The sequence below is a fragment of the Tupaia chinensis genome, unplaced genomic scaffold (genome assembly GCF_000334495.1).
Source record: "Tupaia chinensis unplaced genomic scaffold, TupChi_1.0 Scaffold000609_1, whole genome shotgun sequence".
NCBI lineage: Eukaryota > Metazoa > Chordata > Mammalia > Scandentia > Tupaiidae > Tupaia > Tupaia belangeri.
In genome coordinates, this window is record NW_006160128.1 from 2,925,268 (window position 1) to 2,949,046 (window position 23,779).

Here is a 23,779-nt window from a genome sequence, read left to right on the forward strand (position 1 = left end):
TATCTGCTGGTCTTGCTTTAATAAAATCTGATACCTACATGCCATAAGCTTTCCTGCCCCACAAAGGTTAAATTCAAGTCTGGGCTTAATAAACTGAGTAATGGATTAATAGCCTAAGAATCCTAAATCCATTTCTATCTAAATGTTATTGAGCTTTTCTTACCACAATGGAGGCTGTATATCACAAAGATAATACTAGTTTGCTTCAAAAAAATCCTTTTAGAGAAGATAGTATCTTTTTATTTATTCATTTTTAAGACGAGGTATGACCATATCAAAATTCTCCTGACTCAGCCTTCCAGCTGGGGCTATAGGATATGCTAACCATACCTGGTGGTTTTTTCCCCCATAAAGGGGCCACTATCTTGCCCTGACCAGGCTTAAGCTTGTGATCCTCTTGCCTCAGCCTCTAAGAGTCTTGGACTACTGGCACCACCATACCTGATCTTCAGGTTGGACAGGTAATCAAACATGAGCATTCCATGTGATCCCAGCCTATAGAATGCAGTGTTTTAGCAGCACCAACAACAGCCAGGTGAAGAAGAGTATCTCCCTGGGTTTTTTTTTTTTTTAAGTTTTTTTTTTGCCATAGGGTGTGTGTGCTCACCAAAGGAGAGGGACAGACACAGAAACAGAAACAAAGAGAAGGAAAGTGAGAAATCATTCCCCAAGGGGTAATGGCCAGGCCATAATTCCCTCAACTCCATTCTCCTCTTGGGATTTTGGGCATGCATGCACACATGTCCTGTGTGATTTTCAAGAAGCTAGGTCTAGAACTTGAACCGCGATCAACCATGTGGGAGTTCAGCACTTTAAACAACTACGCCACCTGCTGGCCCTGAATACTATATTTCTTAAGCTCTTGAGACACTAACAAAATGGACTATTCTCAATAGATAAAAATAGGCTGTATCAAATTTGGTATTTTTTTTAAATTGCCATAAGGTGTGTGTGCTTACCAGAGGAGAGTGAAAAAGCAGTTCTGAATGGGGTATAATCATGCTGCAATCCTTTTACTTCTATTTCTCCATCCTGTTGATATTTTGGGCATATATGCACACATGCCCAGTGTGTTTTTCAAGGCACAAGCACTGGGATGCAAACAATGGTCAGTCATGTGGGATCTGGCTCTGTATGCTCAGCACTTAACTGCTGCACTATGGGGCTGGCCTGATAAAATATTTACTAAGTGACAAGGACAATGACATCAATATTTGACTTGAGGTATCTCTAAAGAACATTGTTTTATTTCAAAAAAACAAAAATGCAATGTAAAATAAGAAAAGAGATAAGCTAGGTCTCAATATACAAACAGCAAAACTAAGTTTTTTTTTTTTTAAATGATCCATTTGGGGCCAGTAGGTGGATGGTGGCTATGGTGCTGGACTACCACATGGCAGACCACGGTTTGAGTCCTGGACCTGGTAGCTTTCTCTCTCTCATGATCACACATGCTCTACAGCAAATTTAAATAATAATAATAATAATAATGATAATAATAAGTAATTCTTTCAAAATAAATAAAAAGCAATCCATTAAAAAATGTAAATTAGTGGAGCAGCAGGTGGAGCATCTCTGTTAAGGTGACTGGATTCCACATGGCTAACTGTGCAGTTTGGAGCCCTGGACCTGGTGGCTTGGAAACCACACTGGGAACATGTGCTTGCAGGCCCAAAATGCAGAGAGTAGAATGGAGAAGGGTGGTGGTGGTGAGTGTGTGTGTGTGTGTGTATGTGTGCGGGGGGCAGTGATATCTTGCTTTCTCTCACTGTCTTTCTGGCAAGCGAACATGCTCTACAGCAAAAACTTAAAAAGTAGACCTAAATAACTAAATGTTAGTCTGCTTTTGGGATAACTTTTCACTGATATACAAAGATTTCAAAAGGTTCATGGAAAAATGAATTAAAGTATGAGTTTATTTTGGTGTCAGAATTTTCTGAAATCATGCATAATTTTATCATAATACACATTTCCATGAACTCTTTGAAGCCCCCTCATATTATACAAGTATAAAAACACACATCGTCACAAGCATGTAGCACAATGTAAATAAAGTAATAAAGTTAATATTTTATTTAACTTTATTATTATTATTATTTTCCAGTTTGATCAGAGACAGAGATAGAGGGAAAGTGAGAAAACAAGTCACCAGTCAGAGACTTGAACTGCAGTTGGCCATGTGGGAGTCCAGTGCTCTTAACCACCATGTCACATGCTGGCCCGCACAACGTATTTTCACAAACCAAATACACTGTGTAATCAAGACCCAAATCAAGACCCTGATTCCTAGAAACATGGTTGACTTTCCTCTTTATTTTACATCATATAATAGAATCACATGTTACATAGCACTGATCAATTATGGGTCAAATACTTAACCCAATCTGACAGGGATCTGCTATAATCCAACTAGAGAATGCCTTAAAGAACCTTGTTCTTAATGTGAAAATACTAGAGTTCTGGTAAAAATCTTAAAAATGTCACTCAGCCCAAACATGAATTTTATTAAGTTATGCAAGAGAGCAGCGAATTCAAATGCACTTTAGTCAAAAAAGCAAAAAATTACACATAAGTTTATAAACTTGGCATGAGAAGTCTAATATGTAGGATGATCTAAATATACTTTCTGAAAAAGCTCTGCTTGAGTGCATTCCCTGTCAATAATGGTTTCAGAATCTGTTTAAACTGTTACCTTTGAAGGTAAAAAACCCTTGGAAATCTAGTAATGGAATTTTAGGCATCACTCGAGGTAGTGGAAAAATAATTTTTAACAGGCTTTTCAGAGATTTATCATATCAGATTACTTTGTCAGCCTGATAGATGATTTTATCAAATCACTTTTTGAAAGCAATACCCAACATGTTGTTTTTCAAAGTGTTCTGCACAGATCACCTGCCCTGAAATGTTCATTAAGATGCTGAAATGTCATGCCAAGCCTGAGACTTTCAGATTGCAGTTTAATCTGGTTCCTTGTGTAATTAATTACTAGGTATAGAAATCTTAAAGAGAACTACTACCCCCAGGGAAATAAAAAAGAACAGTGAAAAACAAGTCCCTAGGTTTATGACCTTCATCAGAGGCTAACAAAATCACCCGGGGATGGTTTTTCTATTTACTCTCCCATGGCAGTTCTTAACCCCCCACATCCCACATTCTGATTTAAATGTCTTGGAATGGAGCTCCTCTTTGGGTAGGCTGAGAAAAGTACAGAGGATATGCTTTACTTCTGTGACAAGCATATCTACTTCTATCTAAAGTTTATCTTAAAATTAAGAGCAAAAGAACTCAATTTTTCCTAAGCAAAATTTAACATCAGAAAAATGAACATTTGAAGGAATTAAAATCCGAGTATTGCTTAACATGCACTACATGATGTCTATCCATATACTGCACTGATAAGAGTCTTACTAGTTTTATTACAGAAATCATCTCTACCAGTCTATCCTCTGTTAGTGGCTAATTTATTTTATTTTCCATACAAAGAAAAACAAAGTCCTTTTAAAATGCAAGCTAGAAGCTGACCCTCACAGAAAGCTCCAGAGTCTAACAATGCTGTAATCCTATCAGATCAAAATAGTGTTTGGTTTCTAAACTGAAAACAAAATCTTGTTTAAACTTCTTTTTTTTTTTAAGAATAATTTTATTCTTATTTATTTAAACTTGACTGGAGAGAGCAGAGCAAGTGAGAGGGCAAAGGAAAGGAAGAAAGTAAGCCGCCAGGTCCAGGACTCAAACACCAGTCGGTCATGTGGGAGTCCAGTGCCCTTAACCACCATGCCACCTGTTGGCCCCTAAATTTCATATTATAGACTTGCTTGGCTATAATTATCTTTCAGTCCATTTTCTTTTTCTTTTTTTTTTTTTTTTTTTTGTTCTTATGAGCTGTTCACATTTAAAGTACTAATGATGAAATGGGAATAGGATAAGGAGACAATGATCTAATAGTTTGTTTATATCTTTCCAAAGACAATCAATGTTCCAAAATATTTTTTCTTAGTAATTTTTATTCTGTACATCTTGTAGATTCACCTTTAACTTTTAAAGTCATTTATAGTAAATAGTGAAAGTAAGTCAAGAAAAGCCTTTGTGGTGTCATGTAGCAGTTTTCAATTCTCTTCCTTCATCCAAGCATCTTTATTATTTGTTCTTTCATTTTTTTGCAGAAGAGAAGTTTGGGGCACTGTGGGACATCCAGTTGATGGGCAAAAAGAAGTATTAACCTTAGAGAAATAGCAAGCTTAATAGAGTAACTGCCCTAACATGAAAAGGGATATACATCCAATATAAACTGAAATTTTCTCGAGTTTTTGTATCTTTTGATACTTATTTATAAGAATCTTACTGCATTAAAAGATTCCAGATCTTCTAAATGAAAAAAGAAACTAACATGAAATTGTATTGCGTTGTCGGGGAAGTCATGACGTATTTTTCTGTTTTTCTACGCAAAAATGCATGGCTTTCCTGACAACCCAATATAATGCATTTTATACCTCTAACAGGCCAATAAATGTATTTAACAACAGGGGTTTTTCAACTTTTTCTTATGACCCAGTTATTTCCATAGTGCAAGGCACAGAAGAAGGATCATAATAACGGCTAATATTTATGAAACAGTCAACAGCCTCTGAATTTTCTGGTACACATTCCATCACTACTAGGCAGTATGATTACCCTGCATTTCAATTTACTCCTCTGTCAGATCAGGGCATTAGACTAGATGAAAAAAATCTCTTTTGGGGCCAGTCGGCGACATGTTTGTTAAGGCAGCTGGATCCTAAATGGACGATCATGCAGTTTCAGTTTCAGAGTTGGAGACTTGAAAAGCTCACGCAGCACATGTGCACACCTGACTATACCCCACGGTGGGTGCTTTCTCACCCCTCCCCCCACACCTCTCTCTCTCAAGCTCATGTGCCCTATGGTAAATTTAAAAAAAAAAAAATCCTTTTCAGCTCTAAAACTTTTAACATGCTCTGCTTCCTGGGGGCCAGCAGGTGGCATAGTAGTTGAGGTGCTGACCTCCATGGTTGGCTGCAGTTAGTCTCAGATCCAGTGGTTGAAACTCCTGCTGGGTGCGTGTAGTGCATATGCCCAAAACCCCATGAAAAGAATAGAAAAGAGACTGCAGTGTGGCCATTCCCCTTGGGGTGTAATTTCAAGCTTTCTGTCCCAGCCTCTCTATAGAGCACATGTGCCCTACAGCAAAAATCGCTCTCCCTCAAAAAAAAGTAAACGTGAGAGTCACACCCAGAAGTGAACCCCAAGGCACCAACACTCCTGAAAGAGCAGCTATGTATGATGCAAAAAAACCCTAAACTCAGGGACTGCTTATCTTCATATTAGTTATTTTTGCTGTATGTAACATTATAATTTAGCAAGTGAATATACTGAGTTTTCTGATAACACTTATTTTATTTGTCTCTCTTAAATACATGTTTCTAAAATCACAAAACAGATCAGAAAGATACTTTCTGCTGCTCTGTAGCAAAATGCAGATGCTGATCTGTAGTATGATTTTCAACAAACTGATTTGGATTTTTTTAGGTTATTAATCCCATAATCACACCGCATGTATCAACCAAAATTGCAATTCCCAGGGCTAGCTGGTATCATGGTGTTAAGGCAGTTCGATCCTATGTGGTTCAAGTCCCAGACTGGTAGCTTAAAAAACATGTTGGGTACATGTGCATGCGTGCCCAAAATCTTAGAGGAGAATGAAAGAGAAGGCAATACAGTGTGGCCACTGTTCTATGGAGTGCTTTCTCATGTACTCTTATTTTTCTTTGGTGAGTGCATACATCACAGAGAAAAAAAAAAAAAAAAAAAAATTTCCTATCATTATTACCTTTGTGGAAAGCTTTAATGCAAGATTTAATAACAGTTCATTTTAAGCCAGAGATGTTTGATAAAAACTTTGCAAAAAAATATTGTCAATTAAGAGTTTTTTTGTTTGTTTTTGAGAGGTTTCTGCTATAGGGCTCGTGCGCTTGCTTTCAGAAAGACAGAGAGAGAAAGAAAGCAAGAAATCCTCCCTAGGGGGGATGGCCACGCCGCAACTCCTTCTCCTCCATTCTCCCCTTGGGATCTTGGGCATGCATGCCCCCATGCCTGCAGTGCGTTTAAGCCACCGGGTCCAGGATTCAAACCGCGGTCGACTACATGGGAGTCCAGTGACATAGCCATTATGCCAACTGCTGGTCCCAGGAGTTCTTTTTAATAGAAGTAGCAAAGGAAGAGAAAAATATTGTAGATCACTGTTATTTGGGGGGAAAAAAATCCCTACTAATTAAACGCTATGGTTTAAAGCAGACAATTTTCTGTTTCTAGATTTTTGCCATAGGCTGCATGTGCTCTCCAGAGAGAGGGAAAGTGAGAAATCACCCGCCCTGGCCATGCCACAATCCTGTCTCATCCATTCTTCTCTTAGGATTTTGGAAACAAATGCACACGTGCCTGGCGAGATTTTCAAGTTGCCAGGTCTGGGATTTGACTATGGTTGGCCATGTGTGAATCTAGTGCCTTAACCACCATTTCACCTGTTGGGCCCAACACAGATAATCTTGACATTATCTTTTTCTTTCTATCTTTTCCTTCTTTAGTTTTTTTTTAAGAATTATTTTATTGAACTATATTTTACTTATTCACTTATTTACTTTAATTTGACCAGAGAGAGAAAAAAGTGAGAAAGCAAACCGCCAGGCCCAGGACTCAAACCACGGTCGGCCATGTGGGAATCCAGCGCTCTTAACCACCATACCACCTGCCGGCCCCTTCCTTTCTTTTTAAAGCTACTTCACTTTATAGTTAAGTAGCTCTTGAGATTCTTCACCATAAACTTATAAATAGAAGGTTGCAGAAGCAACGTTCAATATGTTCCATAAAGAATAAAGGGAAAACATGGAATGACAGCCAAAATATAAAGCATAACTGTGATGAAATATTGATAAAAAAAGAAACTGTTCTTTTTAAACTGTTACACTTCTATAAAAGTTATGAATAATAATAGATGCAATACTTTAGGCTTTTGTTTTAAACCAGCATTTTAAAGTCTACAGTTTTTAACAGATTTATCAAGGTATAAATCATATATTATACCTTGCAATTGGACACAACTGGATGGCTTTTAGTATGTTCACTGAGTTGTGCAAGTATCAAAGTAGCACAATATGAGAACTTGTGTTACCCCGAAAAGAAATCAATGATTAGCAGTCACTCTCATTCCTTCCTAACACCCCATCCCTATACCTAAGGAAACACTAATTTACTTTCTGTCTCTATGAATATGACCCATTCTGGACATTTCATATAAATCAATCAATTCACGGCCTTTTGTGACTAACTTCTTTCACTCAGCGTAATTTATTCAAGGTTCATCCTGTAGCAATATATTAGTCCTTTAGTCTTTTTTATTATCAAATAATAACCCATTGTGTAGATATACTGTATACTATTTTATATTCATCAGCTGGTAGACACCTGGGTAGTTTTTACTTTCAGCATATAATGAATAGTGTTGCTATGCACATTCATGCACAAGTTCTTGTGTGAATGTATGTTTTCAAACTGCTAGGATATATACCTAAGAGTGGAACTGATGAGTAATACAGTAATAAAGTCTATTTTTAAATGAAGATAGTTGAATAAATGTTTAACAGACAGCAATACACTCTATAAAGAATTGCACACATTCGTAACAGCATTTTTTTGCTCAATGGGGAAGTATGTTTTTAAGTTAGATAAACCCACCGATACTTACAGAAAAAGGCAAAGTCAACATTGGAAATCATAAAAATTCTGAAAGTGATTTTCTACTTTTTAAAAGGTTCAGATCAGAGTTGGGTCTAGCAAGCGGTGTGGTGGTTAATGGTTGACAGTGGTTCAGTTCTTGGTTCTAGGAAATCATTCATTTGAAAAATCACTGATCTTGAAAATCATTCTGGGCATGTGTGCATGCATACCCAAAACCCAAAGAGGAGAAAGAAGAATGGAGAAGAGAATACAGTGTGGCCATCCTCCTTGGGAGATGACTTCTAATTCTCTCTCTCTCTCTCCTTGGCAAGTGTGTGTGCCCTATAGTAAAAACCTTAAAAAAAAAAGGGTCAGAGTTTACTAAATTTGAAATGTTGAGGGCTGGTCCCATAGTCTAAGGTTAAGGGAGCTGGATTACACATAGCTGACAATGGTTCAACTCCTCCTGGCCCTGGCAGCTTGAAGGACATGCTGAGTATATGTATGCGTATGTCTCAGTTCCTGACAGGATAGAGAAATAGAGGAGAAAGGATTACAACGTGACCACCCCTTACTGAGGGGTATTTCCCCACCACACCTGGTGAGCACATATGCCCCCTGGGGGGGTGGAGGGTAATATTTCATATTTATTTACATAAAAACTTCTAAATTTGTCCGTTTTTACTGAAGTGCAAGAAATACTTAAGAGTGACATTTCTGATACATAGCAGCAAATAGTAGTCATGGAATAATAATGAATATAAAAAAATCACTTACTACTGTTTCCTTGGCAGGAGGAGGCTTGATTTGTTGACTGGGAATCAGAACAAATGTCAAAGTACCATGCATATCAGACTGTAATAGAAAGTGCATTATTTTTAAAACTTGATTTTATGAAAATCATTCTATGATCTCATAGTATTCCCCAATCTGAACTATTCTGGAACCCCAAAGTACACTTTTCACAGACTCCATTGTATTTAAACTATCCTAGAATATAAAACATTCTGCAATTCTAGCCCAAGCCACTCAACTCATTAAGTCTTGGGTTTTTCTCTTCCATTCAATTTTAAGTTTAGGAAGATTCCATGATAAAGGGTTGTTAAGATGCCACAACGCTATACCAACTATGGATTATCTACTCTTATTATCTTCTACAGAAGAATTTGAAAAAATAATTAAGTAGGACTAGAAAAGCTATGCAAAAATGCAAATATTCTTACATACCGTCATCCTTTCTTTAAAGTTTCTTTCTTTTATTCATGACATAGCACACACGAGTGTGCATGTGAATGACAGTGAGTCAGTGTGTGTGACAGAGAAAAAGAGGCACTCTCCACAGGGTTTCATCATGCCATGATCTCCTTTCCTCGGCTCTTTAGCTCATCAGGATCCTGGTCACTTGCATGCGTGGCTGCTGTTATAGGCTGACCAGGTATCCAAACTCACATTTGGTCATGTGGTTTCCAGCACTGCAGTGTGGCATGCTACTACCTGCACCACTAAGGCTGGGCCATCTGTCATCCACTGTAGTTTATAACTGTATGGAATCTTACTGCTAGGTTCACTATCATTTTCTAGTACACCACTGATTGATTGCTTCATTCAGACACCTTCAGCCAAGACAGTAATCATCACAACTTCTGGTACCAATGCAGTGGGGAGCAGTGCTCAATCTAACAGGTAGCCAACAAAACAAAAGCTAAAAATGATGACCAGTGGAACGTTACAAAAGCAATAAATGAGGACGGGTAAAAATAGACATAAGCATGTTTGCATGTTTTCTAGATTTTACAACAGACAGCAACAAATAGAGATACCACTATAACGACTGGTACTAAACAACTGAGAATATATATCCAATGGGTGCATGTTTTCAAAGTGATCATAAATAGCCTCAAAAGACGATTATAAATGACTTACCAATAATACCAGCCCAACAGAACTTTCTACAATGACAGAAATATGCTGTAACTATATCATAATATGGTAAACCATTAGCTACATAGTGATTGCTCTTTGGCACATGAAATGCAGCTAGTGTGAATATGGAACTGGATTTTTAATGTTACTGAATTTAAATCAAAATAGTTACATGTAGCTAATGACTGTTACATTTAACAGTGCAGATGTATAAGCATTGCTATTATCTAGTATCGATAGAAAATAACAATCAAGAAAATAGGGGCCAGTAGGAGGCATGGTGATTAAGGGCAATGGACTCCCACATGGCCAACAGCAGTTCAAGTCCCGGGCTTGGCAGCTTTCTTCTCACTTTCTCTCTCTCCCCCTCTCTGGTCAAATTAAAATAAATAAATAAATAAAGTTAAATAATTCTAAAAAAGAAAACCAACATAAAGACCTTGAGAACATGGGCCTAGCAGGTGGCATGGTGCTTACATGCCCAAGAATCCTAACAGGATAAAGGAGGAACGACATTATGGTAAGGTCATCCTGATGCCCTGGGGAATGATTTCTCACTTTCCTTCTCACTCTCTCTCTGGTGACTGCACACATTCTATGGCAAAAAAACTTAAAAAAGAAAAAACCATGAGAACACAGACTTTGTTTCGTTACTCTTTCTCTAAAAGCTAACACAAGGTAGGCACTCAATAAATATTTACTGAGTTAATTAAAGATTTATTTTACTACCGATTTCAGAAGCAAATAAAACATACTTGGTAATAATAAAGCTCAAAGTAAAAAAAGTATCATTGGCCCCTACCCAAAAATAAAACTCTTCTAACAAATTGTGGAACAATTCTGTCACAAGAAAATTCGGCTAGAATAGAAGCAGAAGCAAATAAAACATACTTGGTAATAATAAAGCTCAAAGTAAAAAAAGTATCATTGGCCCCTACCCAAAAATAAAACTCTTCTAACAAATTGTGGAACAATTCTGTCACAAGAAAATTCGGCTAGAATAGAAGCTATCTACTGCCCTTAACAGTTATTTATAAATACTTAAAAAATATCTTATTCTGGGGTCAGCAGGTGGTATGGTGGTTAGGGCACTGTACTCCTACATGGCCGACTGCAGTTCAAGTCTCAGACCTGGCGATTTGCTTTCTTATGTTCTCTCTCTCTGACTGGTGAGCACACATGACTTATAGCAAATTAAAAAATAAATAAATAAGGTTAAATAATTATTTTTAAAAATATTTTATTCTAAAGTCTAATAAAAAAGAAAACAGCCTTTAAAAAGCTATTAATTATACTTTCACTTGTATCAACTTACCAATAAGTCAAAAACTTCATTGACATCTTTCCCCCGAATTTCAATGCCATTAATCTCCAAAACTTCATCTCCTTCATGTAACAGACCACTTTTCTCTGCTGCACCTCCTTTTACTATCCGGCTAATGATGACAGAATCCATTTCATTACGAACTGTAGCACCCTAAAACAAAAACAAAAACAAAACAAAACACAACCTCACTTAAAAATAAAGATGCAATTTTTTAAAGCATTTCTTCATTTTTAAATATTATTTTTTTCTATTCAACCATACCAGCCTTCAGATATCTTAAAAAAAAAAAAAAACTATACTTACACAGTAGAGTAATAATTATAATTAGATTTGAAAGCTGACCATATTCTCCACAACATTTTCTGCTTTACAAACACTCTATTCATTAGAATTTTGAAATCATGCAGATTTTGAAGCATAAAATAGAAAAAGGCACTTGCTTTAAAACAATGTGTGAAGACCAATAATTAAATTTGTCCTCTATATGCTGGATCCTATTCAAATGGTTACACTACATTTAGGTGTAATTAGTGAATGTGATATATAGAGTTTTTTTAATTCAAAATATGACAAGCAGAGGAATACCAATCTAGTTATTTAATGTGAAATAGTATAGCAACATCCAATTCACATTTACATGTATTAAACATTAGTATTTATTACACAAACTAGAAACACAATCGTAAAGTGTAGGCTCAAAATAGAGAACAAAGCTTGAAAAGTAGACACAATTTATAACACTTTTCTCTACAACTTTTACTTTAAAATTTTGTCAGCAGGAGGGGCCAGCAGAAGGTGTAGCGGTTACATTGCTGGACTCCCACACAGCTGACCGTGGCTCAAGCCCCAGATCTGAAAATCATGCTGGGCATGCGTGAGTGCATTCCCAAGATCCTGGGAAGAAAAGGGATTGAGGCATGGTCATGGTGGGAGGGGGGATAGGGGGGGATTTCTCACTTTCCCTCTCACTGTCTCTCTCTTGCACATGTGCCCTGAGGCAAAAACCTCTATATAAAAAAAAATTGTCAGCAGGTGTCATGGTGGTTAAAGTGCTGGATTCCCTCATGGCCAACCATGGTTTGAGTCCCAGACACAGTGGCTTGAAAATCACATCTGGCGCATGTGTGTGTGTGTCTAAGAATCCCAAGAGGAGAATGGAGGAGAAGGGACTGCAGTGTGGTCATTCCCCCAAGGGATGATTTCTCATTTTCGCTCTTGCTGTCTCTCTTTTCTCTGCTGATGACACATATCCTCTGCCCCCCCACGCCCCTCCCCAAAAAAAAATGAGGGAGAAAAGAAGTGAAAAAGAAAAAGAAAAAACAAAAGAAGGAAAGAATCTTGGATCAGAAATCCTGAACACTTACCAATGGAATATCACGTGCCTTTTCTATACGAACTATTTTTACAGTTTCTCCTCCGTACTGGCCAATGCTTTCGTAAACTCTTTCATCTGTAATGGGCTCTAGCTGCATTTCCTGCTCAGCAACCTTGTCATGGGCCAGTAAAAGTGCCTGTTTCAAAGAAATTCACATGTTTAAAGTAATAGCATGATTTATTTCTATATATTTTTAATCACATCATACACACAGTATTCTGATCATTAAATTTTTTAAAGTGGTATAATTAATCATATGTCTACATCTGTTTACAAATTTTACAATTTTTAAGACATGCAACCCTAACGTTTAGAGCTACTAATAACCAAAGATGTATATAGGATACACCCCAGAATGGATTATGCAAATGTGAACTGCTTAGTAAACCACATAAAAACAATTTAAATACCTAGAAACCACAGATAATTAAAATTTATGCAAAATATAACCCAAAAAAGAGGAATTTTGGTCCAGTAGTAAAGAAAAATAAATTGTTTCAAAAGTAATCTGGTTACTTTTTTTTAATAACCAGGCTAATTTTAAATGTAAAAATGTATACTCAGGCCCCAACCAGTAGTATGCCAACTGTGGAACTGGAAGCCCCCTGCTAACCACAGTTCATATCCCTGGCACAACAGGCCTGATGAAACCCTGGGTATGTGTACGTATGTATGCCCAGGATTCTGGCAGGCTAGAAGAATGGAGGACAAGTACTGTGGCATAACTGAGTCCTGTGGCACAGTGCTTTTCTTGCTCTTATGCGTGCACATACACTTTATCATGAAATTTTCTTTTCTTTCTTTTTTTTTTCTTGAGAGGTTTTTGCTATAGGGCATGTGAGCTTGCCAGAAAGACAGAGGGAGAGTGGGAAACACCCCTGGGTGGCTGGCCATGCTGCAATCCCTTCTCCTCCCTTCTCGGCATCTTGGGCATGCACACACACACACGCCCAACCTGAATTTTACGCCACCGGGTCCAGGACTCGAACTGCGGTCAGCTACATGCAAGTCCAGTGACATAGCCATTACACCAACTGCTGGTTCCGAATTTTTCAAAAAATTGAACAGTAATAATAATTTTGCAGAGGGGGTTGTACAAATAATGCTTGGCTAGATAATATCTGGGGTCTCTTCTAGCCCTAGAAGACTTATATATTAGGGGGGAAAAAAAGAGCCAGTATGTAGTATGGAAGTCAAGGAGGCTGGAACCCACATGGCTGACTACATGGTTCTAGTTCCAGACCTGGCAGCTTAAAAAACATGATGGGGGCATGTGCATGTGTGTCCAAAATCCTGAGAGGAGAATGGAGAAGGGACTGTGGGGTGGCCAGTCCCTCTGGAAGGTGATTTCTCACTTTCCCTCTGTCTCTCTTTCTCAGGTGAGCACATACATCCTATAGCAAAAAACTTAAAAAAAAAAAAAAAAAGAAGAAAGCTAGAAAAACCATCTATATAATTCTCTGTCCATGTGCTACCTGAATATGTGGAGCATTCAGCAAAGTAGTTAATTCTTGTCCATCCTTCTGATGGATTGGCTTCAAAACAGATTGTACCTAAGGAACAAAAATAAAGAGCATATTTTTATTGGCTACAGGAAATACCAGTAGTACTTAAGTGGGGTGGCACATATATTTTTAAGGAATTATATAATTTTATTTATATCTTTTAATTTGCTATAGGGCATGCACACTCACCAGACACAGAGAGGGAAAATGAGAGAGCAAGCCACTAGGTTCAGAACTCGATCTAAGGTTGGCCATGTGGGAGTCCAATGCCCCAACCACCATACCACCTGCTGATCCCAGTTAATATATTTTTAAAGTGGTAGCTAAAATGATTAAAAAAAAAAAAAAAACTCATAAAAAAGAAAAACACCAGAAAGAATTATAAGAAAAATTCAGAATTTATTATTATTTTTTATAGTATTTAATCTTGTTATGCCATGGCTAAAAACAGTGTCCTTTATTTTTTAAAAATTATAGATAAGGGACCAGCAGGTGGCATAGTGGTTAGGGCACTTGACTCTCAAATGGCTGATCACAGTTTGGTTGAAACTCACACCAGACATGTGTACATGCGTGCCCAAGAATCCGAGAAGGGATTGTGGTGTAGCCATTCCCCTTCGGGGTGATTTCTCACTTTCCCTCCCACTGTCTCTCCCTGTCTCTCTGGCAAACACATGCACTCTATGGCAAATAAAAACCTAAAAAAAAAAAATTAATAAATAAAAAAAAAAAAAACCAGAAAGAAAAAAAAAAAACCTGTAGAAAAAATTTTGGCATTTTTGTTGATGAATGAACTACTCTCCCCTTCAAAGTTTCCACTAAAATATATAAAATTATATAAAATACACTAATAATTATTATATAGAAAGGAAAAAATATGAACAGTTATGTTACTATTTTAGTTTTTTAATTGATGCTTATGTAACTACATTTAAAATTAGTATTCCTTTATCTCAGTTTACAAGTATAATGTTTATCAAAATTAAAACTATACCAAAAGTATTACAAATTTCTGCCCTCAGCTTCAGTAATGCAAGTGGCAGGGTACCACTGCATGAGGCTGGGGCCATGTAAAGACATGGACAGGCCCACCAGTACATGCCTATGCTAGCTAACTTGGCAGGAGGATGGGAGGATGGTAGGGATGGGGGGGAGCCTTGGGCAGAAGATTTTAACAGCAAGGTCCTGTCAAAAATACCTATTTTAGGGGGCCAGCAGGAGATGTGGTGGTTAAGGTACTTAACTCCCACTTTGTCAACCATGATTCAAGTCCTGAAACTGACAGCTTGCTTTCTCACTTTCCCATTCTCTCTCTGTCTCTCTCTGGTAAAATTTGAATAAATGAATGAATCTGGGACCAGCTAATGGCATAATGATTACACTGCTCAACTCTCACGTAGTTCCAAGTTACGGATTCAGTGATTTAAAACTTATGCTGGGTGCATGCATGTGTGTGCCCAAAACCCTGAGAGGAGAATGGAGGAAAAGAGACTGTGGTGTGGCCATCCCCGCAGGGGAAGATTTCTCACTCTCTCTCTCTGATGAGTGCACATGCCCTATAGCAGTAACCTCTCTTAAATAAATTTATATAATTAAAAAACAAAAGAAAAAACATATATCTTTCTGTCTCTCCCTCCTCCTACTCCTTCTCTCTGTTCCTCTCATATTAAAAAAAAATTTTGTGGGACCAGCGGTTAGCATAATGGCTATGTCACTGGATTCCCAAGTAGTCAACCATGGTTCAAGCCCCGGACCCGGTGGCCTGAGCTCACACCGGGCGCATGTGTGTGCGTGCCCAAGATCCCAAGACAAGAATGGAGAAGGGACTGCGGTGTGGCCATACCCACTGGGGGGTGATTTCTCGCTTTCTATCTCTCTGTCTTTCTGGCAAGCACACACACCGTATAGCAAAAACCTCTCAAAAGAAAAAAAAATTGTCCTCTAGTTATTCAAATATTTATTACTATCCAAATATATAATTTTATATACAAAATTAACTATGAAGCATCTCTGACTCTAAGTATATATTTTCTCAGAATAAAATGTATGCATCAAATTTTTTCTACCACAATAAATTAAAGTACAATCTTCAAACAAGTATTACAGTCACATAAATATTTTCCAATAATACTCTTAATAATAAGTACCTCATGGGTGTCACCCAGATATTCAGAATACATACCTCTTGTGCAAGATCTTGTGCATTGGAGATAAGTGGAAATGGAGGACTGGCTTTGTTCATGTGTACTGTGACAGCGTTGTGTATCTTAAATGCATTCTGGAAATCTTTATTTTGTACAAGTTGTAAAAGCAGTGATATATCTTCCTGGCTCTGAGAATCTACTAAAGTATGTTGGATATGTTTAAGTGAGGAAAACAAGTCTTCCACTTCTAGTAGAAAAAGAAAAAGATACCCCAAAATTAGTTGTTTCAGTCTTAATTCAACAAATGTTTTATGATAAAGATTTCTTACAGCAATTTAAGTTTTTAGAAAAAAGAAAAGCCTGCATAAATTTCTGAGTGTCATTTATTGTCATTTTACTGATTTACAAGTAAAACTTCAAGTTATACAACATTATAACTTGCATTTAAAAAAAAGTTTTAATTATAAAACAAGTATATGTTATTATAAAGTAAATGAGGAGAGCAATACAAAAACTAATAAAGAAATTAAAAACCACTAGTGGGGTGAGCAGATGGCGTAGCGGTTACGTTGCTGGACTCCCAGATGGTGGACCACAATTCGAGTCCCAGACCTGGTGCATACCCAAGATCCCAAGAAGAGAATGGAGAAGGGACTGCAGTGTGGCCATCCCCCACCTCCGGGGGTGTGTGTGTGTGTGTGTGTGATTTCTTACTTTCTCTCTTGCTGCCTCTCTCTCTCCAGCAAGTGCACATGCCCTAAAATAAATACATAAATAAATAAAACATTGGTAACCCCATCACCTAGATGTAATTTTTAAAAAGAGATCTCAGGGTATCCTTTTATTTTTTAATAATACTTGAAATTGTTTTATCATATCACTAATCTTTTAAAACATTATATATATATGGCTCCTTGACATCCTTTTATGTGGCTATAAGTTAGAGTAACCATTATACTAAGGTTGAGTATTTAGACTGCTTCCAATTTTTTGCCACCATAAATAATAATAAATATTTGAGTACATAATAATCATTGCTACATATATCTGTCTGATATTCTGATGTTTTCTTAAATAATTCCTAGGGAAAAAACTTTACTTCTGACAACTTAAATGTCAAATAGTTTTTCGGGACATTTTGCTAATTTATATCCCATTAGCAATATTTTTGCCAATATCTGATATTATCATTTTAAAAAAATGTTTGATTCCTTTGATTAATAGGGAGGGCTGAAGTTTATTCATATTTACTAAGCATTTCTTCTGTGGTCGGTAAAACTCTAATAAATATAGAAGTCTCCTAAAATTGTTCAGGAAGTTACAGACATGTGTGCATATACAACACATGCATTTTTCTGAGAAATATTGAGTCACTAGGAAAGTCATGACACATTTTTGCATAGAAAAATATGTCATGACTTTTCCAATGACTCAATAGTTATACCAAAATGGTTAGTCACTAAGCAGTGGCTAGTGTTAAGTTTCTTCCCTGCTCTCCCACAGAGTGCAAGTGTGTATGTGTGTGCATGTGCATGCATGCATGTGGACATATATTCTGATGGAAATAATTTTTTAATTTGTCTCTTAATAATATTTGCAGTCCCTTTTACTGTAGAAGTTTTCAACTTCAAAAAAAAAATTTTTTTTTTATTGCCAGAGAGCACACGTGCTTCCCAGAGACAGAAACATAACAGTGGGAGAAGGCATCCCTCAATGAGTCATGGCCATAATGCAATCCCTTCTCCTTCATTTCTCCATCCTGTTCAGATTTTAGGAACATGCACACGTTTTTCAAGCTGCTGAAGTAAGGATTTGAACTGTGGATGACCATGTGGGATTCAGCTCCCTTAACCACTGTTCCACGGGTCTGGCCCAGTTTTCAACTCTTACATGTTATGAGTAATATACCTGGAGCCAGCAGGTGATGTTGTGGTTAAGGTGCTGGATTCCCACATGTCCAACAGCAGTTCAAGCCCCAGGTCCAGGAACTTGAAAATCACACAGGCACGTGTGCATGCATGCCCAAAACCTAAGAGGAGAATGGAGAAGAAGGAACTGCAGCATGACCACCCTCCCTGAGGGGATGTTGTGTTATTTTCCTTCTATCTGTCCTTCTCCAGTTGGCACATGTACCCTATGGCAAAAACCTAAAAAATTTAATAATATAATAATACACCTTCAGGACCAGACAGTGGCACAGTGGTAATGGAACTGGATCCAGATATTCCTGGGTTTGCATCCCGTGATTTCTCTAGTCATGCCGTACCCATGATACAAATGGCTGAGGCTTGGGGTAGATCCTGGTGTGAACACCCTGATGGAAGTGCCTGTCTCTCTTGTGCAATAAACAAACTTTAAAAAAAAAAAAAGACCCACTTTTTCCTGTGTCATTTCTTTCACTGTTTCTATGCTTATAAACTCCTTCCCATGTTTCTCTAAATACATATTTACTAACATTTCTCCTAGTTTCTTATGCTATTTTAACTTTTTTAATTCCTATTGAACTTTAATTCTTCTAGAATTTATTTTGGCATAAATTTAGAGGGAATTTCAACTTTCCTTTGTTTCAGATGGTTAACTATTCTAACAGTAAACTCTTCCTTCACTGATTAATGATTAGTGATTCTTACACGTATCAAGGTCTGCTTCTATTTCATTGGTCTACCTGTTGGAACTACAATGTCTTAAGACAGTAATAATTTTCTTTGTATTGACAAACATCTGCTCATTATATTTTTAAAAGTTTCTTCACTATTTAACATTAGTTATAAATCACTCTTTCTAGATATTGCACCGCCCTCTTTCTCAGTTTTTGAAAAAGAAAAATCTGGGACCAGCAGATGGTGTAATGGTTACGTTGCTGGACTCCCACGTAGTTGATCGTGGTTCAATTCCTGGACCCAGCAGCTTAAAAACTCATGCTGGAGCACGTGTGTGTGTGTGCCCAAAATCCCAAACGGAGAATGGAAGAGAAGGGACTGCAATGAGGTCATCCCCCCAAGGGGTAATTTCTCTCTCTGGTGAGAGCATGCGCCCTATAGCAAAAATCTGTCTCTAAAAAATGTCCTTTGAGATTTTGACTGAAATTAAACTTGTAAATGAGTCTAGGAAAAACTTACAGCAGATGCTGTCTTATACAGTTACACAGAAAACAACTTTCCAGTTAAGTCTTATTAGTTTTTCTCCGTATCAGTCCTGCAAAAAGTTACTGATTTTTAAACATTCATCCCATTATCATGTGTCCCACTATTTTTTAAAATAGATTCTAAAAGTTTTTCAGTGAGTTCCTGAGGGGATTACCGCTCCCCCACACACACACCAAAACAGTTTTATTTTTCCTAATAAAATATGTGTATTTAGGGGCTAGATGGTAGTGCAGGGGTAAAACTGTGACACTTCTGCGAGGCTGACTCACGTGAGAAGGCTCAGGTGAGTTTGCACCTGGAGACCCTCCTGACTACAGTGGGCAAGTACAGTGTAGCCCAGATCCAGGGCTGGGTGAAGCCAGGAGTGGATCAGTGTCAATACCCTGTTAGGGATGCTATCTGTCTCTGTCTCTCACTCATGGAAGAAAATGAATACTTAATTTTTTAAAAAGAATCTTTCTTAAAAAAATACACACATGGGACCAGCAGTTGGCGTAATGGCTATGTCACTGGACTCCCATGTAGTTGACTGAGGTTCGAGTCCTAGACTCAGTGGCTAAAACTCACGTCGGGTGCATACGTATGTGTATCCAAATCCCGAGAGGAGAATGGAGGAGAAGGGATTGTGGTGTGGCCATCCACCCAGGGGGTCACTTCTTGCTTTCTGTCTCTGTCTCTCTTTCTGGCAAGTACTCGCACCCTATAGCAAAAAAAAACCAAAAAACCTCTCCCTCCCCCCTCCCCCCCAAAATACACACACACACACACACACACACAGAGTCATGTATTACTTAATGACGGGGATACAGTGTGAGAAAGGTGTCATTAGATGATTTCGTTGGTGTGAAAATATGCTAGAGTACTTACACACACCCTGATGGTGTTGTCTGCTATATCACCTGGGCTATATGGTATATCCTATCCTAATCTTATAGGATCCACATAGTATAAGCTGTCTGTTGTCAACCAAAATGTTGTTATATGGTGCATGATTCTGTGTGTGTGTGTCTGTGCACGCGCACGTGTGCACGTACAAGTCACTAGGAAATTAAAATACAGCAAAACTAGAAAAAAAAATTAGAAAGTCAAAACTGTCATTAGAATGACCTAACAAGTTGTAATCTAGATAAGACTGAAGGAATAGCTAGAATTTAGCCATAGCTTAAATGATATGAGAATAGGAGGACTATAGAATGTGAGAGTCCATCATATTCAAAGAGGTTATTACTCTCCTACAAATTCCCTAATAGTATAAAGAATTCACCGCCTTTAAAGTATCTTTAGAGTAAAATGGGAAGACATTTAAATATCTTAAAAGGGAAAAAAAATTACAAAACTAAACAGTTAAGATGATTGGCTACAACGTCTTGGGGACCACAGACTTCCCTAAGTGGGTAATTAGATTGTTATACAAAATTTTAGTATTAATAACTGCTGAAAAGGAGCTCAGCCTGGCTATCAGGACAATGAAAAAAATTCAGGAGTTTCACATTTCACTGCTGAATGAAATTAATAAGCAACTTCAGTCAGCCCAGAAGGTAACTATCTCCTTAGTGAGTCTCTTCAACCCCAGGGGAATTATATTTTTTAAGGCAAAATATTTCTGTATAATCTCCCCTATATTTTAAAGCCAGCAATAGGGAGACTAAAATACTGAGAAAAAAAAAAAAAGAAAAAAATTATCTACAGTTCTACCTCTTGGGTATAACAACTATATTCTGTTATTCTATATGGTCTTTCAATCTTTTAAAATACTAATCTAACCATATAGATGACACTGTATATGTTTTGCAATCAGGTATTTTTCCATTAGTGCTTAGAATAAACAGCTAAGATAAAATTACTGATCAGATAACAAAAATTTAAAAATTTGTTACACACCGTTGGAACTGCTTCCAGATTTATACTATGTCATCCTCCTACTTGAGACAAATATGAGTGCCTATTTTCACAAACGCAACCAAATTAACAATTATTTTTTTATTTCAGTGATCTGGTATGGTTGAACATACTTTCACGAGATATAACCATTTGTATTTCTTCTTTCATCTATTTTCTGTTTATTTTTTGCCCTATTTTTTTTCTTTCCTTTTGAAAGTATATTTTTCTTTCATCACAGAGAGACAAACACTCTTAACAGGATTTCACACCATGATCCTTCCCTGCCTACCCCCAACTTCCAAGCCACCTAGGATTGGGGAACATGCACCCTGCCCATTTTTCTACTAGTGTTTTTTTTTTTTTTCTCTTTCTTAATAATTGAAATGACGTTGCTTATATAGATAGCTCTTCAGTCTTGTGCAGAGCATAGTGAATACAATTTCATCTTTTCTTGTTGTATTAATATAATAGCTTTTATTCAAAGATATTTATAGTCACTAAGAAAATTTAGAAGACATATATATCCAGAACTCTATCTCAAAAATAATCAGAATTTCCAGTATCTTTTCTGTTTGTTTAATTGCCATAGGGCATGTGCGCTCACCAGAAAGAGAGAGGACAAGAAAAAAAGAGAGGGAGAAGGGGAGGGAGAGGGGAGAGAAAAAGAGAGAGCACCCTACAATGGCAATCCCTTTTTCTCCAATTCTCCAGTCAGGATTTGGGGCAGATGCACACACACAGCCAGCAACTTTCTCAAGCCCTGGGGCCAGGACTCGGAGCAGCTTAAGCCATATGGGGTCCAGCTGCCTTAAACACTGCATTTCAGGCCAGCCCTCCAAGTGTCTTCTTTAATGATAGTGAAAAAAATGAGAGATTTTTGTTATAGGGCGCGTGTCCATGCCAGAGAGACAGAAAGATAGAAATCACCCTCCCAGGGCAGATGGGCACACTATGATCCCTTCTCCTCCATTCTCCTCCTGGGATTTCTAGGCATGCACAACACCCAGCTTGAGTTTCAAGTCACTGGGTCCAGGATTTTGACTAAGGTTGACTACGTGGGTATCCAGCATTGTAATCATTATGCCATCTGCCAGTTCCAATGATAGATAATATATTTTTTAAAGAATTATTTTATTTATTCATTCATTTATTTTAATTTTACCAGAGAGAGAAAGGGAAAGTGAGAAAGCAAGCCACCAGGTCTGGGACTCAAACTGTGGTTGGCCACATGGGAGAGTCCAGTGCCTTAACCACCACGCCATCTGCTGGCCCTTGATAGATAATATTTAAGGTGATTTAAAAAAAAATAATTATTTATTTTATTTATTCATTCATTTTTTTTTTTTTTGAGTTTGAGCTGAGGGAGACAGAGGGGGAGAATGAGAGAGAGAGGAAGTAAGAAAGCAAGTCACCAGATTCAGGACTTGAACCCTGGTCAGCCATGTGGGAGTGTCCAGCACCTTAACCACCACACCACTTGCTGGTCCCTTAAGGTGATCTTAATAAATCTTCTGGTTAAGAACCACTGATTAAGGGCATTAACATATATTACTTTAATATTTTAAGACATGATACACCTAGGATCGTATTAAGGTACTTATACCTATTTTCTTCTATAAATGTGAATTACTATATTAAGTTTTTATGTCTGCTTTTTATAATTATTCTTTTTTCCTCCTTGGCAACTACTTTCTTCTGTTGTCCTCTTCTTGCTTTTAATACTTAAAATATTAAAAATTTTAATTAAGTTTAAATCACATGCTACAGTCACCAAGCCAGCAAGAAGAATGCAGGTAGAGTAACCTAACCCAGGAATGGCTACTGAGCGATCTGATGAACCGGAGATCAACACCCTTATTTTAGGAGATTAGTCGACAGCAGAGATACTGCTCAGACAGAAAATATGAGATGAGAGCTATAGGAATAGGAAGGGAAGAAGAGTAAGATGGGAGTCCTGGGGGCCGGATGGTGGCACAAAAGTAAAGTGCAAGGCTGACAGCCACATGGGAGTCAGCTGCCTTTTCCACCACGCCGCCTACTGGCCCAGGTGTGTGTTTTTTTTTTAACTTCATAAAAACCTTGAAAACCTTTTCACAATTAAAAAAGTAAAATAAAAACCTTGACACACACGTTAAGTCAGATAAAATCTCTATAGATGGAGCAAACAGAGAATGACTAAGTCTAAAGATACATACAAAAATGACACCAGGATAGATTGGCCCTGTGACGCAGTGGTTAAGAAAGCTGGATCCCACACAGCTACCACTCAGTTCAAGTGTAGGGCCTGGCAGCTTGTGAAACAAATGGGGTGTCTGTGTGTGTGCTCAAAATCCCTAGAGGAGAATGGAGAAGAGACTGCAGTGTGGCCATCTTCCCCAGGGGAGTGATTTCTAGCTTTCTGTCTCTCTCTCTCTGGGCCAAGTGCACATGCCCTAAAGCAAAAATCTCTAATTAAAAAAAAAGAAAGAAAAGAAAGAAAAGGAAAAAAAGGAATCAGAACTGCAATTTCTGTGAACAAAGAGGCTATACCCTTTGAGAAATGTAAAGTATCTTTGATAGTGTAGCACTAGCCTAGATAAGTAGGATGGCAAAAATGATAACTATGATACTATGATTTAAATGAACAGAGTTTTCAGATAAATTCCATAGCTAGTTTCATGACTAATTTATCTGGGAAAGTTTCCAGATAGCATTCTTAGGAAGGAAAGCTAGCCAAAGTACTCTCATCCTTCAGGCTCAAATGTTTCCAT

The 23,779-nt window shown here is 37.5% G+C and overlaps 1 protein-coding gene across 3 annotated transcripts in view; it reads right to left on the minus strand.

Moving 5' to 3' along the window:
- The window catches only part of PALS1 (protein associated with LIN7 1, MAGUK p55 family member), a 62,955-nt gene that overhangs the window by 19,471 nt on the left and 19,705 nt on the right, over window positions 1-23,779 (minus strand). For 2 of the 3 annotated variants that reach the window (XM_014591705.2, XM_014591708.1), the window contains exons 3-7: window positions 16,041-16,249; window positions 13,829-13,906; window positions 12,343-12,489; window positions 10,967-11,128; window positions 8,506-8,583 (exon numbers count right to left, since the gene is read on the minus strand). In XM_014591705.2, coding sequence (XP_014447191.1) covers window positions 8,506-8,583; window positions 10,967-11,128; window positions 12,343-12,489; window positions 13,829-13,906; window positions 16,041-16,249 — 674 coding nt within the window. The remainder of the gene's footprint in view (window positions 1-8,505; window positions 8,584-10,966; window positions 11,129-12,342; window positions 12,490-13,828; window positions 13,907-16,040; window positions 16,250-23,779) is intronic. The other variant, XM_014591707.2, reaches the window with a different exon arrangement.